Source organism: Microtus pennsylvanicus, chromosome X (genome assembly GCF_037038515.1).
Source record: "Microtus pennsylvanicus isolate mMicPen1 chromosome X, mMicPen1.hap1, whole genome shotgun sequence".
In the NCBI taxonomy this organism is placed as follows: domain Eukaryota; kingdom Metazoa; phylum Chordata; class Mammalia; order Rodentia; family Cricetidae; genus Microtus; species Microtus pennsylvanicus.
The window spans coordinates 32,828,948-32,851,685 of record NC_134601.1 but is presented as its reverse complement, the minus strand read 5'-3'; the positions used below and the strand labels follow the sequence as shown (position 1 = coordinate 32,851,685).

General features: G+C 38.6%; 1 protein-coding gene across 2 annotated transcripts in view; it reads right to left on the bottom strand.

The window, feature by feature from the left end:
• The window catches only part of Rnf128 (ring finger protein 128), a 103,139-nt gene that overhangs the window by 2,670 nt on the left and 77,731 nt on the right, over positions 1 to 22,738 (bottom strand). For both annotated transcript variants that reach the window (XM_075957660.1, XM_075957659.1), the window contains exons 3-6: positions 12,375 to 12,446; positions 7,074 to 7,156; positions 6,148 to 6,244; positions 5,213 to 5,381 (exon numbers count right to left, since the gene is read on the bottom strand). In XM_075957660.1, the coding sequence (XP_075813775.1) occupies positions 5,213 to 5,381; positions 6,148 to 6,244; positions 7,074 to 7,156; positions 12,375 to 12,446 (421 nt within the window). The remainder of the gene's footprint in view (positions 1 to 5,212; positions 5,382 to 6,147; positions 6,245 to 7,073; positions 7,157 to 12,374; positions 12,447 to 22,738) is intronic.

Here is a 22,738-nt window from a genome sequence, read left to right as displayed (position 1 = left end):
AGGAAAGCTTTGTGAGGAAACATGTTCATTATAGCCTTGTGCTTTGAAAGAATTGATCAGAATAACCACCCAGTGGCTATGAGTGTGCCCAATGCCCAAATCTTGCTTTTGCTATATCAATCTCCAAGAAGAGACCTCTTGAAGAAATGGCAGATTCTGAGACAGGGAGTGTACAAGATTAACCTGGATTCTAGCCTAGGTGTCAGAAAACTATAACTCACGGAGCCAAAGCCACATTAAGAGTGCTTTTCACATTTGAAAATGTTTTCAAGACAAACCAACCCTTCCCCCTGAAAGATACACAAAAAGAATATGCAACAGAAATATATGTGGTTTTCAAACCATAAATATTTACTACTTGGTCCCTTAAAGAAAAAAAAGTCAACTTGAGACTGAAAGCATACTATGGTACCAGAAAGTAAGGAAGTCAAAAGAGTAAAGAACCCAACTTAAATAAGTTTCTCAAGACAGAAATGAAGAATCTATGAGCAATGGACAAATCATGAAACTAACAAAGAATGAAAGAAGTATCTGTGATGTCACTTATTACCAATAAATGAATAAAATAGAAAGGGAATGGCTCTTCCTTAAATTTGAAAATTAATGTGTGGGAAGAAAGATAGAAATAGAACGTCACTATTTGGTGAATAGTTCAGTAATAAATTATAACAGGAAGTATCAATTATTGCTAAAGTTGGCCAGTAAAGGAGCCACGACAAAAGAGATATTTGCAAGGTTTCCAAGCATCTATCAAAAAGATATTTAATAATTACAAATGGAAAATGGTAACTTTAAAGGGAAGAATTTGGCAGCCAGAACCCTTAACCAAGTGAACAAAGTTAAAATCATTTGTAATGAGAACATCGTGTGCCTCATAATATGTGCTGCTGACAGGCACAGAGCATCATCCTCTGGCATTCTTACCAGAAATGGACAGTGATTTAATTTTCATGAAGCAGCAGACAAGGCTAAATAAAGGAACATTTTATAAAGTAATCTTCAAAAATATCAACATCATAAAAGGCAAATACTAAGGAATTGTCATAGATTGAAGATCAAGGAGACTTAAAAGTACAGGAAGCGTGAGGTCTTGGGGCGGAAAAAAGGACATGCGTGGGCCAGATGGTAAAGTTGAAGAAGGTCTGTAGTTAATATTTCATCAGGTCATTTTCTAGGCTCTATGCAAGTATATGGTTATATAAGATATCCATATTTGCAGAAACTAGGAAAGGGGTAGATGAGCACTGTCGGTACTATTACTGAAACTTATTTTCAGTCTAAAGTTATTTCAAAATTTAAACTAAAACTACATGTAATTGGGCCCCATCCCTTATGAATTCTTATTAAATTGCCCTAAAGTGCTCTTTATATGCCAGATTTTTTTTTAAAAAAAAATCTCTCCATGTGATTCTGATGTACAGCATGTTTGATAACCAAGGGCCTTAGTGGATATATTCCCTGTACCAGAAGTATCAGTATCACCAGAAAAATTGCTATAGATATACATTTTCAGGCCCCACTCCAAACCCACTGAGTCAACAAGCCCTCTAGGACATTAGGTAGGTAGTTAACTTTGAAGACTTGTATTCTAACAGAACTGATCCCAATGATGTATTACATAGATGAAGTAATTATGCACTTGAAATTATAAAAATCAACTGCCCCCACAACTGACTTTGAGATACCACCTCATACCAGTCAGAATGGCTAAGGTCAAAACATCAATGATAGCCTATGCTGGAGAGGATGTGGAGTAAGGGGAACACTCATCCATTGCTGGTGGGAATGCAAACTTGTGTAACCACTCTGGAAATCAGTGTGGCGATTTCTCAGATAATTGGAAATCAACCTACTGCAAGATCCAGCAATACCACTTTTGGGCATATATTCAAAAGATGCTCAACCACACTATAAGGACATTTGTTCAACTATGTTCATAGCAGCACTATTTGTAATAGCCAGAATCTGAAAACAACCTAGATGCCCCTCAACTGAAGAATGGATAAAGAAAATGTGGTACATTTGCACAATGGAGTGCTACTCAGAGGTTAAAAAAAATGACATCTTGAAATTTGCATGCAAATGGATGGAAATAGAAGAAACCATCCTGAGTGAGGTAACCCAGATGCAGAAAGATGAACATGGTATGTACCCACTCATAGTTGAATACTAGCTATAAAGTAAAGGATAAGGAGCCTATAGTCCATGACCCCGGAGAAGCTAAGTAACAAGGAGAACCCTATGAGAAACATATATAAATCACCCTGGGAAAGGGAAATAGACAAGATCTCCTGAGAATATTGGGAGCATGAGGTGGGGGAGAAGGGAAGGCAGAAGAGGAGGAGGAGGGGAGAAGGGGAGGGGGAGAAGAACTAGAGGGAACAGAATGGTCCAAATGGGGGAAGGACAGAGAACAAGGAAAGAGCTATCTTGATCGAGGGAGCCATTATGGGGCTAGCAAGAAACCTAGCAGTAGAGAAATTTCCAGAAATCCACAAGGATGACCCCAACTAAGTCACTAAGCAATAGTGGAAAGGGTGCCTGCACTGGCCTTGCCCTGTAGTCAGATTGATGACTATCTTAAATATCATCATAGAACCTTCTTCTACCAACTGACAGAATCAGATGGAGAGATCCACAGTGGAGCACTGGGCTCAGTTCCCAAAGTCCAGTCGAAGAGTGGGAGAAGTGAGAATATGAGCAAAGAGGTCAAGACCATGATGGGGACACCCACTGAAACAGCTTATCTGAGCTAATGGAAGCCTTCCAACTCTGGCCTGGCAGTGAGGGAACCAGCATAGGACCAAACTAGTCCCTCTAAATGTGGGTGACAGTTGTGTGGCTGGGGTAGACTGTGGGGCCAATGGCAGTGAGACCAGGATTTATTCCTATTACTTGTTCTGGCTTTTTGGAACCCATTCCCTATGGAGGGATATTTTGCTCAGCCTAGATGTAGGGGTGAGGGCCTTAGTCCTGCCTCAAAGCAATGTGCTAGACTGTGTTGACTCCCCATGGGAAGCTTCAGCCTCTCTGAGGAGTGGATGGGGGTGGTATGGGGGTTAAGGGGGGAAATGTGCAGAGTGCAGGAGGAGAGGAAGGAGTGGGAAATAGATTTGGCATGTAAAATAAGAAAAGGATTTTTAAGAAAATTATAGGGAAAAAAGATGGCCCATAGATGTGGATCCACTCCACCCTGACCAAAGGTGAGAGAATTCAAGTCTATTCCTGTTCCTTAATTTTAAAATAGGAGGTTTGACCTAGGGAGTGGCTGCCTATAGGATGCTTGTTCGAGTCTTGCTTTACTCAGGAAACAATGGCTTGATGTCTCAAGTATCAAAGCAATAACTTCTGGTTATCCTTTGTGTCATAATATAACAGTTTTTTGACTTCTCCCCCCACTTTGTATTGGGAGTATAAAAGTGTATAAAAAATAAATGTGAGTGGATTCAGTATTCACTGAGTTACCCTCGTGAAGAAATCAACGGCCATTGTAATCAGTGACAAACATGTCATATCCCCAAACCGGCAAGATGCAATCACAGACAAAATTGAATGTGATCTAAGGGATCATTTATTCAACACAAATTTCCATATCTTAGGTGGCAGCATGTGCTGAATGGGAAACAGCTTAACAGAAGACACCTTCCTCACTAAGAGGAAATAAAAGTTACATGGTACAATTTAGTTCACTAAATGCATCCATAGAAATTTGTGGGTGTGGACGTGAAAGTGAAATCAAGGCTTCTGAAAGAGTCTGCGAGGCATGCCTGCAGAGGGGGAGCAGACGTTAGACTGGGAAAGGAAGAGCGGAAGTATGACATAGAGAAGCAAGGGGCTCAAACTCTGTTTATGAAAGATGAGAAATTAAGGGGCAGATCTGAGAAAGTGTATTGAATCAACAGGAAAGAGGGAATGAAGAATCTGGGGAACTAGGGATCTAGGGACGAATCCTTAAGGCCTCAAAGTGGGCGTCACTAGCATTCATCCAGGAAAGAATGCAGGAGGAACATGGACCATTATTTCATTTGCTAGTCAAATGATCTGTAAAGTCTCTCTACTTCCCCACCCTCTGAACCAACCCCCACAAGAACGGAACACAATCAAGTAGGGTGGAATTTTGTATATAAAAAAATCTAACACAATTTAAATTATCTTTTATCTTCATCAAATTCTCTTAACACATCATTATGGGAACACAAGATTATGACAAAAAAAAACAATGACTCAGTATTATAGCTAGAACAATCCACAGATAATTAACATTCCTATGAATGTACTGAAGGAAATGTCTGGAGATCAGATTGCAAGAAATACAAGGTTTGCTTTTACACGGTTGTGTGCCTTGTGACGTCTTCAGCAATGGTATTTATGGCACTGATAAGCCTACAGAGGGCAAAGGTTTATGGCACAGAAAGCTGAAATATTCACAAGCTATTGTAGTAATTAGTTTCTTCCACTTTTACACTAAAATCGGCTGTCTTCAAGGTAAGAACCGAGGGGAAACTTTCAAACTAAGAAAAACTTGGAAAAAGTTAGAGGTTAGAGAAAGGAAAACTAATTTATAGAGAGACTTGATATTTTTAGAGGAAAAAGTAACAAAATTACCCCCAAATTTCTCCATTCATATAAAATTACTAAGCTGTAATAATAATCCACATGAATTGCAAAATTAATTATGTTCAATCTTAGTTTCTAACAATTGATTCATAGCCTAGAAAAGTCAACAGGTGGCAGCACATACCATTGTTAAACCTAGCTTCCTATCTGCAAGATGGATTCCTGAGAATATAGGCATAAACCTAACTGTTGTAAATCAAATTCTTCTATTATTCCAGGAGTCATTTATCCTCCATTCTGATTTATCTGTCATAAACAATGGCTTCTAAAATTTAAAGTTTCTCCTTCACCTCAGTAAGAAGTTAATGGCTCAGAGAGCAGCTTTCCAACAAAACCTCTTCTTCTGTGAATAATCCTAATTCCTCCGGCATGCCGTCTATTTCAGGAATATTTGAATATGTATGTACTCTTTGAATATGCATATACTTTCTGGCAGGAGTACATCTTTCATTGCATCATTTTAAATAGCAAAAGAACTTGAAATGGCATAATGCATGAATGGAGCCACCACTAAAAAGCAAGATTACGTGGCTAGATGTGTGGCCCACAGTGGACTACTTGAGATGAGCTCACTGCTCTGCAGTCTGGTGCTTACTTGCTGACTGCACATGTTCCTCCAGAGGCGGCTCATCTGCTCCCTGGACCGAAGCATAGCCAGATGATGCGGTCTCGCTGCGATTGTCCTCTTCGTGGGGAGAAGCAATATTAGATGCATTATTGGAAACAGGAACTTGTAAAGACAGTGATCCATCTTCAACATCCACCTGTGGTAAGCATTCAAACAAATTGACTTTCAGAGTACATGCATTATTACATTGACATATGGTTATGATGTTTTTCAGTAGTGATAACACAGAGTAATATTTCTTAACCTTATTAGTAATATTTCTCTACCCCATTTTCATGTCATAGAAATCTCTTACTGGCCCCGGTCATGGTAGCGGGAGTAGGCATTGGCTATACCAATGGAGTACATATGTCTTCATCTGGCTGATCTCTTCACCTCAAACATAATGGTGGGAACAAGGTATATTCAGTATACATTAATATATAGTATTCTGTCCCAAAAGAGAACTGAAAATTGCTCTCATCTCATATTTCTGTTCTGTTAAAAAGATTTCATAGAGTTGACATTTATCTTGAAGATATGTTTTTTTCATTTACCAAGTACAAAATTATAATTTTATTATGCTTTCTCAAATGGTCATGGTTACTTAATGACAAATTTGAAACTTTGCAATAAATGACAGGGTAATAAAACAGAAAAGTAGGTAAGTTGGTAGTTTAGAGTTCTAATTCTGATCCAAATACTAAGTACATTTGCGAAGAGAGAAGAAGGAAAATGGATATGTCCACGATCGTATGAGCCTCTCTGTGGCTATGAAAGAAATAGGTCTAGTTTTTGGTATCAACTAAATGATTTGCACATTACCTCCCCAGAGAGAGAAGGATGTTATTGTCATAAATGCCCGGGAATATAAATAGCACACTGCTGAAGTTCCTTCAGAGAAAGAATATAGCAACGTTTACCTCAATTCCCAGAGCTTTGAGAATGTCACACTTGCACATGGGGCAAGTCCTGTGTTCTAAAAGCCATGGGTCCACACATGTCTTGTGGAAAATGTGACTAATGAAGGAGAAAAGAGATAATGCAGTTACAAGATGTGAAACAGAAACCACACTTTGCGCCTCCCCCAACCACCACCACCACGGACACATGCACACACGCACACACACAGAGATGACTCTTAGCCTTTGCTAGGATGTCTTTTCCCCTTTTAAACATACCATTAATAAAGAGGCCACAAGAATAGATTCTGGAGATTTCATAATGCAGAGCTCTTAAATATAGAGGCCCCATTACTCTAGCCTCAAAAAGTTATTTTTAGTATTCATAACTTGAAAATGGCTAATGCTACTTGACTTAAGTCTCTTGGCATTTCACATGTTACAATATTAAAATTATAAGTTCCATAACTCTAAAATGGAATCATCATTCTCAGTAACAGAATGATAAAGTACTGAGTACGACATAGTACCAATGCTTCAGGCAATGAAACGAGCTCCAAGAACAGCGCTATTTAACAGCTGCGAAGACAATCTAAGACTAACCTTCTGGAGAGGAACTGTATTTTAAAATCTAAAGAGTAAAGACTTCAAAGTAGGCTACTAAGTTGAGCTTATGTTTTCTCAAAAGAAATGTTAGAATGAATTTAAAATAAATAAGCAAGTACTAAACACACACACACACACACACACACACACACACACCGATGACTAGGTTTCTCGGTTTCCTGTAGGGAAAACAAACTGTTGAGAACAAATTGTACTGGATTTTGGAAACTATGATTCAATTTTAGTGCTATATCAATTTGGAAGCATTAAAAACAGTTTTCCTTCATCATGCTAATTTTAAGGATGTTATTTTTATGGATATGAAAGAAGATGAAACTTACTTGCAGGTTAGGATGCGCACCAAATCATTTGGTTTATAGAGCTCAATACACACAGCACAGCTATCTCCATCAGGGCCAATTTCCTGTGAACAAATAGTTACTGTTACTCAAACAAGAAAAAGCAAATTAAATGTCAGAGCTGGACCAGCATATGCACATGCAGTTTAACACCTAGAAATTCTTACACAAAGAGAAACATTACTGAGGATGCAACTATGAAGTTGCAGTGGGCGATTTCAATTCATTGACCTTTGGAAGAGGCAAAATAACAAAGTCTACAAAATGAAGAAAGAACAAATTAAATCATGTGGTACTGACTTCAACTCTTTTTCCTGTCTTGAGAATTTATAGAAAGCCATCTGTATATTTTCAGATATGTTTTCTCTAAAAAAGTAAGGTATAATTTACATATAGCAAACCCCAGTCATTTTTACAGTCTTGCATGTTCTTAAAAACATGTAGTAATCTAATCCCCACCACAATCAAGATATAGAATAGTGACATTACCCCCAATAAATTCATCCATATTCCTGTAGTAACTAAGCCTTTCTCTCATTCTCAACCTCTGTCTATCACTGTTTTCAATCCCTATACCTTAGGCTTTAAAAACTAATGCCTAATAAATGCAATCAGGTATCATCTAACTTCTGAGTATTACTTCCTTCATAATTATAGGGTCTTTGATAGTCACATATGTATGTTATTGCAGGCAGCAGAAGGACTTGCTAACACTTTTATTACTAAATTGTATTCCACGGTATGAATATTCCACAGGTTATCCATTTATCAGGTGATGGGAATTCAGATTCTTTCCATTTTGGAAAGAATTACTAATAACTACGTTTGGGAATTTAATGGGGATATAGGAGTTTCCTTTCTTTGCAGTGAATATCTAATATGGTAAATGCATTTTAACGTCATAAGGGATTGTTAATCTGTTTTGCAGGGTAGACATAATCATTTAGTATTGTCACCAGAAGATAAGAATTCCAGAGGTTGTACATATTCATCAGGTCTTAGCAACCCTAATGAATGTGTACTGGTAACACATTTGGTTCTAATTTTGTATTTTCCTATTGACCAGTGACACTGAGTATTCTTTTGTATACTTCTCAGCCATATGTTCATTGGATTAATGTATGTATATTTAGCATACTTACTATATTTATTAATTTTCAAAATATTTTTATTGTTGTGAGCCACCGAATGGGAGCTGGAAATTGAACCCAGGACTTGTAGAAGAGCAGCAAATATTCCTAAACTCTGAACCATTTCTTCAGCCCATATTTATTCTAAGTAGTTAGCACATAGAGTATTAGGTTTCATTGTAGTACTTTTATTTTTATTTTATTTATTGTTATTTTGTGTGTAGGAGTGCCTGAATGCATGTCTGTACACCACACGCATGCAGTGCCTTCACAAGCCAGAAGGAGGCATTGGCTCTCTTGGGACTGGAGTTTCAGATGATCGTCAGCGACCATGTGCTTACTGGAAATTGAACCTGGGTCCTCTGCTCTTAGTCACTGACTCATCTCTCCAGCCTCCACACGGTGGAATTTTCAGTTTATTGTGTTGTTGCTGATTCTCCCCCATCTCATGTTCTCCAACTTCTCCTGCCCCTTCTTGTACTGTTATACCCCTCCCCCATAACCTCTTTTCTGCTTCCCTATCACAGGTTTGTGTCTTTATTTTTTTTGGCTGCTTCTGTTGTCGAGACAAGAGTTTTTAATATTCTAAGTGTAGTCGTTTAATAAATATGAAATTTGCAAATATTTTCTCTAAGACTGTACCTTGTGTTTCCCTTCCTTAAAAACTGTCTTACAAATAACAGAAATACATTTACTTATTTATTTGTTTATTTAGTTGATACAGGGTCTCATTATGTCTTGGAATTTGCTATGTAGACTAGGTTGGTCTCACTCTCAAAGACACCTATGCCTCCAAATTTTGGGGTTAAAAGATGTGTTCCACCATGTCTAGCAACAATAGAAATCTTTTCATTTTTATTTTATTTTACTTTACTTTATGTGGATGTAAGTTTTACCTTCTTTTAGGTCTGTGCACCATGTGTATGTCTGATGCCTGCAGAAGCCAGAAGAGGGCATCAGATCCCCTGGAACTGGAGTTACAGATGGTTGTGGGCCACCATGTAAGTGTTAGGAATTGAACCTGGGTCCTCTGAAAGAGTGGCCAGTGCTCTTGAATCCTCCTTAAAACAGAAATTCTTAAACTCTGACAGTCAAATTCTACATTTTCTCTGTGGACCTGTGTTTTGGTGTCATGCATAAAAACTATTAATGTATCCCATCCACATCTGAATTATTTTTCTCCCAAAGACTTCTAAAGAATCAATAGTTGCTGGATGGTGGTGGCACATGCCTTTAATCCCAGCACTCAGGAGGCAGAGGCAGGTGGATCTCTGTGAGTTTGAGGCTAGCCTGGTCTACAGAGCGAGTTCCAGAACAGACTCTGAAGCTACAAAGAAACCATCTCTCCAAAAACAAAAACAAAACAAAACAAAACAAAAACAATAGTTATAGACTGTATATTTAGGCCTATACTCTTTTAAGTTAATTTTTACACTGTATGGAGAATGGAGGTATTTTTAAAATGGATACTATGCTGGCTAGTTTTTATTTTAATTTTTATTCATTTTACATATCAACCAGAGTTTCCCCTCCCTCCCCTCCTCCTGCTTCCACCCCACCTCCCACCTCAGTCTACCCCCTATCCACTCCTCCCAAAGGGTAAGGCCTCCCATGGTGAGTCAACAAAGTCTGGTCCATTAAATTGGGGTAGGACCAAGTCCCTCCCCACTGCATCAAGTCTGAGCAAAGCATCCCACCGTAGGGAATGGGCTCCAAAACTGGTAACACAGGTGGTTCTGATTTTGTATTTCTCTAATGACCAGTGACATTGAGTATTCTTTTGTATACTTCTCAGCCATATGTTTGTTTTATATCAACTTGACGTAAGTTTTATATCAATTTGGCATAAGTGTCATTTAGGAAGAAGGAATCTCAATTGAGAAAATACTCCCACCAGATTGGCCTGTGGGGCACCTTCTTGATTGATGGGTGATATAGGAGGGCACGGCTCACTGCAAGTAGTGTCACCCTGGGCTGGTGTTCCTGGGTGGTAAAAAGAAGCACTCCTCCATGACTCAGCATCAGTTATTGCCTCCAGGTTCTTGCTCTGTTTGAGTTCCTGCCTTGACTTCCCTCAGTGATAGATGTGATATAGAACTGTAAACCTAAATAAACCCTGTCCTCCACAGGTTGCTTCTGGTCATGGTGTTTTAAGTATAGCAATAGAAACCTTAACTAAGTCATATACTCAATCACTGCAGAGAATTCTCCTTGCTTTGTTGCCTTTGGATCTTCAAAAAAAAATAAAATAAATTGACCTCATGTTCGTTGCTGCATTTCTGGATTCTATACTGTTCCATTCATTTCTGGATTCTATACTGTTCCATTCATTTATGGATCTAGCATTTCTGGATTCTATACTGTTCCATTCATTTATGGATCTAGCATTTCTGGATTCTATACTGTTCCATTCATTTATGGATCTAGCATTTCTATACTCCCACAGATACAGCCTTGAAATAACCCTGAAAACTGGGGGGATGTGAACTACTGTTTGAGGTTGTTCTTTTTTATCCTCCCTATATTAAGAAAAGGTCTTTCTATGTAACACAGGCTGAACTTGAACTTACAGCTCTTTTATCTCACTTTTCTGGATGCTGGAATTGAAGGCATGTATAAGACTCTCAGTACATGGTCTAGGAATGAAGTCATGTGAGAATTCTGAGTGCTTGTGAGAAAACTCCAAAAAAAAAAAAAAAACAACACAAGAGTCTTGTGACCTCAGTTTCTTCAAAACACTGAATTCTTCCTGGAATGTGTCTACGGGCTCCTCCCAGGTGTAGTGGACAGGAATGAGTTTACCTCAGCTTGCTCGGCTGATCTTACTCGATTCATGTTTATATGCCTCTATGGAAAAATATGTTTTTGCCACATGTGGCTTGTTCTTGCGATTGTATACAGCTTGAACTCATGGGACCTTTACTCATCTGACAGTTCTAAACCTTCAGAGTATAAACTGTCAGGTGCTCTGAATAAAGTTGGCTATTGCATGAGACTTTAGTCAGCCTCATTTTTCAGCTCCACTCTCCCACGTCCCACTGTCTTTAGAGTGGTACACAGCACATCCAGCTTCTGCAGTTCTTATGCATCCAAATTGTTTGGATTATACTGGTTCTTGGGCTTTTCCAATACTTAATACTATCTCATGAAAATTCTTGTTGAAATGCTAATTCATAGGTTAGTTTAAGGTGAACCGACACCTTAACGATGAAGTTTTTGATCCACAAACATTATATATATATATATATATATATATATCCATTTTTATAGTTTCTTTGATTTTTTTCTCCATACTTGTGGTTGAACTCAAAAGCCTTGAGGATGCTAGAGGTAAGTGCTCTACCACTGAGCTATAATTGACAGATCCTGTGATTTCTTTCATTGGTGCTGTACAACTTTTAACATATAAATCTTGCTCACATTTTGAATATTTATATCTAAGAACGTAATGTTTCTGATGGTGTTATAAGTGATAAATCTTTATCTCAGTATGTCCTGCAGGTTTTTTTGGGATGTCTTTTGCCATCAATAGGTTTTCAACTGTCCTAAATCTCAAATGGACATTCAAAGTTGTACTGAAGCATGATATTAGTTTTCTCTCATTGCTGTTGCAAATTACCATCCTTTGATGGCTTACATTAGCATGGCTTTTTACCTTTTGTGGAGGTGAGAAGTAACTGAGGTGTTGGCTGTTCTACATTCCTTCTGGAGGCTTCAGGGAAAATACCTGTCATTGCCTTTTCTAGCTTCTGGAGCATTCCTGCATTCTATGTCATGGTCTCTTCCTTGACTCATTCCACTTTTTTTTTATTCCATTGCAGCCTTGCTATGGATGGCAGTCAAACCTCCACCTTTACTCCAGCTTATACAGATTCTGATTATATTTAGGGTTTGTCTAAATAATCCTGGATGATCTCCCTCTTTAACTTTCCACATCTATAATTTCTTTCTGCCAGATATTGTAACATTTACAGGTGCCAGTGATTCGTACCTAGGAACAGTTGAGGGCCATTGTGTAGTCTAATTGCAGTATTGAATAGAATAGTATTGAATAGAAATACCCAGTGAGGTATATCAATGCTAGCAAAAAGACAGTTGCAGAGGGCATTTAAAGAATGTCCTGGTAGCTTTGCTTTAAAAGTAATAAAAGTACCTTGTCTCCTTGCTTCAAAGTGCGCAGCTGAAGCCTTCCAATAGCTTTTTTAGCATCTGCCTTTAACTGTCTCTGTAATAAAAACAGATATTAGAAGACATGTGTTTAAAAGAAGTATGATAAGAAGGTATAGTAGTTTAATAGTAATTGATAAAAGTTACTATCCAAATAAAAATTCAGAGATTAAAATCTGCGGCTGGGGAGATGGCTCAGTTGGTAAAGTACTTGTTATGCAAGCATAAAGCTCTAAGTTTGATGCCCAACACCCACAGAAAAGCTAGGCACCATAGTTGCTGACCTTCCTTGTTACCTGGGCACCCTGTCCCTTTAAGCCCCACCCACACCCCAGAGGCAAGCTGATCTCCTGCCTCCCTCTACTTGCCTCTTCTGAAGAGATAACTACTGCCTCTCTCCCCTTTCCCCTTACCCCCTTCTTTCTTCTCTCTCCCCTCTCTTTCTTCTTTCTCTGTCCCCCCTTCTCTCTTTCTCCCGTTCTCCCCTCCCCTCCATAACCCCTCACTCCTATATCATTCCCAATACCCACTAAATAAATTCTAGACCCAAGCTCTGTCCGCATGGCGTATCTGTCTGTCTCCCACCTGAGGCGGTCTCCCACCCACCGGGGCCTACCAGGGTCACACCACCGAATATCTTTCAATAGTGTGTAACTCTGATTCCAGCACTGGGGAGGCAAAGACAGGAAGATCACCAAGCTTTGCTAGCCAGTCAGTCAGGTTGATTCAGTGAGCTCCAGGTTCAATGAAAAACTCTGGCTCAGCAAGGAAGATGAAGGGCAATTGAGGGAAGATACCTGTCTTTGACCCTCCATACATATGAGCAAATGTATGCATGCTCACACTCAATTTTTTAATTAAAAAATTTATACGATATATTTTGATCATATTCTTTCTTTTAACTTCTCTCAGATCTTCCTCCCCACCTCTGTATCCATCCAACTTCATGTTCTCTCTCTTCCCTTTCCTCCCTCCCTCCACAAAACAAAACAAAACTAACACCAAAGTTAGTCCAAAAGTGCCTTAAGGCAAAAATACCAAAACAAAATAAAAATTGCACAAAACAAAACAAAAACAGAATCTGTTTTGGTTTAGCTTGCTACTCCTGGATATGGGGCCTGCCCTTGAGTGTTGTTGACAAACTCAGTGACACGCCAGTGGAGAAAACTGGTTTTTCTCTTTCCCAGCAGGTATCAATTACAAATTGTTTCTTGGCGCGCGCGCACACACACACACACACAAACACATGCACGCACGCGCGCACACACACACACACAAATTAATTAACCATATTACATATCTTATTTATCTGATATCAAGCAGGATCTTCCAAATTACTGAACCTTTTCCTTCTAGCCCACTAAGTTGTATGCTGTCTATATTCCAGCTGTTTGCAGCCACCAACTAGAGCAGTGGCCCTCACCCTTCCTAATGCAGTTCTTCATGCTGTGTTGAACCCCGACCATCAAATTATTTTTGTTGCTACTTCATACGTGTAATTTTGCTACCGTTATGAACTGTAATCTTATATGCAGGATACCTGATATATGCTCCAAAAGGGGTAGCAACCCATAGGTTGTGAACTGCTGTACTAGAGTACGGTCTGTCCACCAGGGCTACATGCTAAACTAAAACTGACTTTCCATTCCAAGTACCCATCCACTGTTAATAGTTCAACTAGGCGTGGATGCTTCCAGCCCCTCCTCCTTCCTGTCCTAATGCTGACTGGTTTGATCTTGTACAAGTCTCGGTGAATTAATCACAGTTGCTATAAGCTCATGAGTCTAGTGGTCCTATAATGTCCAGAAGATACTATTTTGCTCTTGTCCTTTCCAGCAACATCTGGCTCTTATCATTTTTCTGCTCCCTCTTCTAAGCTATTCTCTGAGCCTTGGGGTCAGGCAGTGTGATGCAGGATGTCCCGTTTATGGCTGAGTATCCCACCAACACTTGTTCTCACTACATCGATCAATTGTGAGTTGCAGAGTTAACTCCTATGCACTGCACAGAGACACTTCCCTGATAAGGACTGAAAATTGCACTAATCTATGGATTTACACATCTGAATCTGGAAGGCAGTTTGATGCTATGTCCATTTTGCAAAATACCATTAATATATGTCTACCCCCGTGGGTAATACTAGTAATATGTAATGTGTCTACCCCCTGGGTTCTTGGCCAGATTTATAGTACCAATCATTAGTCTCCTCTTGATGAGTAGACCTTAAATCCCCCAAATTACTCAAACCTACATACTGTGTTTCTCTACTTTTAAAAATAGCATGCCTGCAACCATAATTGTAAAAAACAGTATGCCTCTCTCCCAAATGAGTTCAGATACTATGAATTTTTGAAGCAATTTTTCTATTTTTAAGGCTCAGAGGACCTTAAAGCATACCTTCTTCAATTTCTTTTCTGAAATGGGCCCTGTTCAAACAAAAGTGCACAGGATTTGAATTCAAATGGACCTAGATTCAAAATCTGAATTTGTCCCTGAATAAAGAATAATACTAAGAAGTCACTGAATTATTGAACTTACCTACTTTTCTATGAAATGTGGATAATAACAACCTTATAATATTCCGTATTAGGAAAACATGCTGCTAATAACCACCATTGTCAAGGAAGGAGGACAGATTCCGAGTTGTCTCATTGAGCACATATCTAGATGAGTCTGGATATTCAATGTCAGACTAAAGCTCAGGAACAAGGACTAAGGCATTTGAAGTGGGATGATGCTATAAGTTCAGAACGGATGATAAAGAATGGAATTGTTGAGAGGCTGTCTTTCTTCTATGCAGTTTGAACTGGCCCCAGGAAAATTAATGTCACAAATAAATCCTCCTTTTTCTTTGAGAAAAAAAAGTCTGTATTCTAGATAAGAATGTCTCCGGTGACTATATCAAGTGTTTAAAATGAAGTTGAGGTAGGTTTCATATCAGAGCAGGTGCTGTGTGGACTCAATAGCATTGCAGCAAGACACAATATACAATCTTATTTTGAATTGTAAAAATGAATAAACTTACCAGAAATTCAGCAAACAATAGCTGTTCAACCAGAGTTCATTATGAGAATGAAGATACAACCTCCCCCCCCCCCCATGCAGGGTCTGGTCCCTAGCAGGGTCTTCAGCTGACACGTTACATGAAAGTTAGATATAATACAAATAAAACATCTACCACAGTGCCTGACATATATAGATACTCAATAAGCTATCGACTAAATGAAACTATAAACTATTACTTATAAATAAATAACACTGGGTACAGCTAACATATCCATAAATATTTCTGACAAATATATTTTGGAAGGAAATAATCCATAGTATGGGTATGTAAATAATGTCCTCAATGCCGCATGATATATCCTCCATACCATTTTCGAAAGGTATTTGACTTAAAGCTAACAGATTACTAGCCAAACTATTTTTCTTCTGTCACAGGAATAGCAAACATCCCTCTCAGATGGCTACTTTAGCCAGTAACTTCAGATCAGTGGAAATAACTCATGAGGTTGTAGATGAAAGTCCTAGTAAAGGCTAGACGAATAAGAGAACTTGATCTTTATATTCCTGGAGTCTAGCCCAATAAAACCGTCCAGAATTCAGCAGTTTTCTGATAGTTGTTCAGTTTTTTGAGCCTATGGTCTGGTAAACTGTTTTCCTTTCACTGAACAGCTAGGACCCACAGGCCTGGCTGTGGCTCAGATTTCTAGGCCTGGGCACTTCCTTATCATGTAGATCAGGAGCTACTCAGACACTGAGGGAAAAAAAAATGCAAAGGGAAACAGAGCCAATGAGAGACAGGACTGTAATAAACCCAGAAATATATCTTTGTTGATTCTTTTGTTATTTGTCCTTAAAGCATTTCTGATTGAGGTTTAAGCGACAAGCTCTGTAGGCAGTGGAGAAAGGTACTCATTAGGAAGTGGTATTTCCCTGGCATGTTTGTTTGATTAAGTGTCCATACTCTGGAATGGGAGGGTGATCTGGTTACAGTATCTGTCACACTCATCTCCATGGTTGACTCAGCTAAGCTGGCTGGCTAGGTCGGTGTCCCCTTTCAACCTTACCCCTCCACGTGTAAGTCACCCAAACTTTCATGCCTGGTTGAAGAGGACAACCTTCCCCTATAGAGCAGGAACATTCCTTCATCAAGGGTATTGGAGTAGCTGTGCTATCCTGATAGAACCTCCAAACAAGCTCTCAAGTCTGTCTTTTCAGATTCCTCATCCCTAAATGTTCAATTCACTCTATTATCAGTCCAATGGTGGTGTTTATATACATTTACTCGTAATGAATGCCAAACAAGTAATCTTTATTGCAGCTACCATCGTAACACAAGTTAATTTGAGTTTTAGGCCCAAAGGCAAAGTTATATGCCATGTATGAATCTATTCCCAAGAAACAAAAGAGCTGGTATTAATACCAAGCTAAAAATAGGGGATGGGGTGAACTACACACACACGCACAACCAAACTGCAAATGCCAAGTTATTAACAAGAAACTTGATTGTAGAAGATCTCTGAAGATCTACAACATCTAAAGACTGCATGCTGGTTCAAATCGTAATTTATCATTTATTCCATAAAAATGAGTATTTTATGTAGTTCTCAGCCCTCACCAGAGAAGTTCCTGCGTGTAGTAGATGATGGGAAATGCGAAAACTCACAACTGGTCAAAATGCAAAGAATAAGTAAGTATCAGGGGAGTGCTCAACCACAGATGGAACATCGGTATCACACCCGTCAAAACTCAGGGACCTCTCTCAAAGGATACAGCAGGAAGATCGTAAAAGCTAGAGGTCAGGGATGGCTCACACGAAATGTCTTCTGGGCATGAGAAGACCACTGAACTCATGAACTCATAGCGGCTGTGGTTGCCTGCACAAGATCAAACCAGCCAACATTCCTGCACGGAGGGAGGGGCTTTGCGAGTTCCCAGGCCTAGTTAAGGAGCTAGTTACAGTTGAAGGGTGCTGGGAGAGGGAAGGTCAATTTCCTTTCAGGGTGTGGCTCCTGGTAGCTGACCCATACTCTAGTGCAGTGGTTCTCAACCTTCCTAATGCTGCAGCTCTTAAAACAGTTTCTCATGCTGCCGTGACCCCTCAATCACACAATTAGTTCACTGCTACTTTGTAGCTGCATTTTTTTGCTACTGTTAGGAATTGTAATGTAAATATCCGACATGCAGGATATCTGATTTGTGATCCTTGTGAAAGGGGTCACACCCACAGGTTGAGAACCCACTGCTCTAGTGGGCAGCTCCATGCCCATGATATACAGGCAGCACAAACTGGGTTAAAAAAAATAACACAAAGTTCACAGGGAGTGGGGAGAGTGGGGTGGATCTGGGAGCAATGGCAGAGAGGGTTTGTAGGGTGAATGTCTTAAAAATACATTGTATGAGATTTTCAAGAAAGTAATAAAAATAGTTTTAAAAGAGCTCCATGCACCGTAATTGAATTTATTATTCCTTTATCTTTCTCGCACTAGGCAGCTAGTAGCTGGAGGGCTGGGCTTTAATAGTAAGTTTTTAAAAATTCCCATAGTGGTTGCTCACTTAAGAGTATATTTAATTTAAAAACATAAACACTTTTACCACTTTCTCAAACAGGACATTTCTCGGCTTTACCTATTCAAAGCCTTTTTTTCGGTACATCTGGGAAAAGAAAAAATTTAAAAGAACATTTAGCGGGATCCTGGTATGGATCAAGTTCAGCCCAAAGAGTTTTACCTGTGTCATCACGTATAATGATTAACCAACTTGTGAAATAGGTATTTTAATATCCATGCTTTATAGACACGTCAAGTGGGTCGTGAGTATTGACTAAAGTCCAGGCAGGTGGCTAGTTGCAGGGCTGATTCACTTCCACCCCAGCTTGTACCTGACTTTAAAGCCGGCGATCCCTCCACCACAGGACACTGCCTCCTTTGTGTGCTAGAGATGAAGCCTTTAAAAGGCTTCACATTCTTTATGAAATAGATAAAGGAAAGAAACAGGGGAGGGAGCCCTCCAAGTCAGCTATTATTCAGTCTTGAAATTGTTTCTAAATTGCTCTACACTGTGATTTGAGAAGCGGTTTAAATAGGCATATTATACTAACAGCCTCCGCTCCTCTTCAATCCTCAGTCATATCTGCTTTAAGAATATTTGACAATAGAGTTGAGAATTAAAGAAAAAAAAACACTGCTTTTTGTGCGTGGGCCAATTTTCTTAACAGAAGCTTGATGACATTTTTCAAACCAATCAAAGTTTTGACAGTGTCAGAAATTGAAGATATCAGCTATACAGTTTTGGGTTTATTGTTGCTGTTTTGGTTCTGAGACTTTCCAAGTTGACATGAAGGAAGGAGCTGAAAATAAACTCAGAACAATTATTATTTCTTAAAATTTTTCAATTTAAAATTGCAAGGAACACAAGATATTCTATTTAGTTCATTTGTATATTCTTGCCAAATTAGGTAAAACATATGTCAGCCTTGTGATCTGTCTGCCTGGGTTTTGGTCACAGGGTATTTAACATGCAGTGTAACTGAAATATATATGAACAGCATCACTTCTATAGTTAAACTAATTACTGAATGGGGCTAGAGTACACAAAAACAAGAAAGTGGTTAGCACAAACAAACTAGATTTTTCTGCACATAAGTCACTGCCTTTAAAAAAACAAACACTTCATTAAAAGCTAAAAATAAGAACGTTTTCCAAGAATTAAAGTAAAAAAATTACGATCTTGGCTTAGAGTTTATAAAAATGATGCTTAATTTTTTAAAAAAAAATATATATAGTGAGAGGATTCTTTTCCTAGGATACATTCCTGTGAGCAAATGCAATGTCTGTGCTAAGTGGCAATTTAGGCATGTGAGAATTTGCCTTGCTCAATGAAAACTTATGCATAATACTTGAAAAAGGGAATCCCCACATTATGAAAGATTTTTTCTTCAATTAAAAAACAAAGAAGCAGACCTTAAGAAAGACATACATCGATCTACATAGGAAGGAGAAAAATACAAGATCTCCTGAGTAAATGGGGAGCGTGGGGAGTCCCGGGAGAGGGTAGAAGGAGAGAGCAAGGGAAGGGAGGGGAACAAATAAAAATGCATAGCTCAATAAAAGCAATAAAGAAATAAAGAAGCAGGCTGTGCAGTGCTGGCACACGCCTTTAATCCCAGAACTTGGGAGGCAGAGGCAGGTAGATCTCTGTGAGTTTGAGGACAGCCTGGTCTACTAAGCAAGTTCCAGGACAGCCAGAGTTGTTACAGAGACAAACCCTGCCTCAAAAAACAAAAACAAAAAAAATAAATAAAAAATAAAAAAAAGAAAGAAAGAAAGGAGGGAGGAGCAACTTTTGAAAAATGTATTCCTTATAGGAAGGGAGAAGCAAACAAACAGGATCCCATGTCTGTAAATAGCCTGGAGACAGGGATAAAGATGGCCGCTGTTGACAGTATAAGGACTGGACAGCAAGGAAGAAATATGAAGAAAAGGAAACTTGGCAAATGAACATGATACAACTAAGACTGTGTAGCCTTTTCAAAGAAACATAATCAGCATTTTAGAAACCATGTTATACCTGTAAATCTGTACTTTTGAATTAACTCTGGCCCCTCGCAAACATTTCCCCTTCTCCCAAAGGGTAACTGCTGTCCTGATCTCTCCTTCTATGAGGTTAACTTTTCACAAAGAGAAGAAAATTCTGGAATTGTGCTATTCAAATTCATTTACTTGAATTTGCTAGGAGAGCAGCTCTTAAGTGACCTCACTATACCGAACTCTATGCTGCACACACACAGCGCTTACATGCACTGTTGTGGTAAAATTGGCTATGGTGATCATTTCACAATGTACACCATAACAAATCAGCACAGGGAACATTTGGGATATCATTTTATTTGCCAATCATGCAACAATAAAGTTGGGGAGAGAATTAGTGACATGATCTGTGTATGGTTATGTCTGGCTGTAGTCCCAACCACTGTGGAAACCTGAGATGAAAGAATTGTCTGTGTCAAAAGTTCATCACCACCTTGGGGAACTAGTAGGGTTTGTGACTAAAATGTTCTCCAAGGCTCATCTTCCACGGGTGTTGATGCCAGGCTGTAGCACTACTACACAGTGGCAGAACCTGGAGGAAGGTGGGTCTGAGTGAAGGGAAATTCAAGTACTGACGGTAGACCCTTGAAGGGGATGCTGGAAACCCACCCTTTCCTATCAGCTTTTATTTCCACAACCATAACAGGATGAATAACTTTGCTATATGGTCTGCTATGATGCTTTACATGGCCCCAAGTGGCAGGACTAAGTGATTATGCAATGAAATCTCAGCTCCAGAAACCATAATAAAATTTTCCTACTTTAAGTTTTATCAAGTCCTTTGTAACGTGGCAAAACCAAACCAATCAAACAGAAACACATCAACAACAGTGAAACCCAGTCTCAAAAAAAAATCAGTGAAACTAGTGATTAGAGTATATGAATTTACTCTAATTAGAGTATATGAATATATTAAAATTCTGAGACCCGTTATTTGAGTTTTCTTTTGATCTGAGAGAAAGTCAGAAGACTGTGAAGATAGGCCTCATTTAGACAAGTATTTGTTTGACTTACTCCATATAAGAGCCAAAATTCTCACAGTTTTGTAACAGGCCGAGAATAATTCTCAAATTTAGGCAAGAACAGACCAATACATGTAAACACATCAACCACAAATATACACAAATGTGTATGTATAAAGATATGTATAGGCAGATAGATGATAGATTTGATAGAAAAATAATGGTACAAAATGTAAGCAGATAGTGGATTTTTCAGTTAATTTAACTAATGGAGAAAATTTTCCATAATTGGAAATATTTCAGATAATGTTTACAATAGTTTATATTCAAAGACATTTTTGAGACAGGGTCTCACACTGTAGCCCAGGCTTGTCTGAAACCCACTATGTAGCCAGGCTGGCTTCAGATACTCAGTGACTTTCTTGCCTCAACCTTCAAGTTCTGAGATTACAGGCATGAGCCAGCAGCATACCACGTCCAAGCACAAATGTTAAGATACTAATACAGTTCAGCCCTTCTTCATCTGAGAGCACACTGTGTTGCTATTTCTAACAGCAAGCTATAGGGAGATCTGTTGCATATTTCTACCTAGGGAACTAATTTGAGAATCAAAGTCCCAGACTCCAATTGTAGGAGTGGAAAGGGCTGGTCGCTAGGATGGTTCTGCTTGCAATCTGCTCATGTTGTCTGAAAGGCAGGACCCAGACAATGAAACCAGGTGCATATCATCTAGCTAGACTGTTGTGCAAAGCAATCTTGAAAAACTGGTACAACATGGTTCATTGCTCCAGCCGTATCTAACAATACATCAATCACTAATATAAAGGACACTTTGAGGACCATATTCCTAGAGTTGGCTAATGTCCAATCATGGTTAACTTGGGAACATTCAAGGAGTAAGCTACTAGTTCCGCTCTGTTACCTCTTACTTACAATCTATTCACATTGCCTTTGATCAAAATCTTTTTACAAAAATAATTGTGTAGTGCCTATTAGAAAAGTATTTATGCGTAAATACTTCATTTGGGATTTACTATAATGAATTCTAAGATTTTATATATGTTGGTATATCCATATTATGTTATGATATAAGCATATAATTACATTAAGTAGTATTCAGTTGATATTTATAGATTCAATTATTATATATAGTATACTATTTATATTAGCATTGTGTAGCATTTGTATATTTTCAATATATACAACACATACGCACAGAGTCTGTAAGGACAACAAATACATCTAGTAGGTGCAGAAGCCAACAAGAGACAGAAAGAAACCCAAGGAGAAAATTCAACCATCAATAAGTCCATCATAAATATACTTTATTGCTTAACCAGTTTCATTATCCATTTACTCCTTGATCTATGGCTACCTGAACTTTGTAATACCCTTGTTCAGAGTGACTTAACACAGTAAGAAATTATGTAACTTTAATTCTTTTTCAGATAAGTCACTATCCACTGGTATTACGTCTTGAGGAAGTTTTAGTTGACTCTCCCACTATATTTGACTATTGTATAATCTGCTTACACACAAAACGTTGACTCTTCCCAACAATACCTGTATGACACCATATTACAGTATGAGTATTTTATTATGTGTGTATGTGTGGAGACCAGAGGTTAACAACAGGTATCTTTCTTCTTATTTTTGTTTGTTTTTTTTAAATAATTTTATCATTTTCCAATTCTTTTTTCCTCCATCCAATGTCTTCCTTGTATCCCAGCCCACTCCCCCTTAATTTCATGGCCATTTTCTTTTGTTATTGTTACATATATATGCCTAAATATATA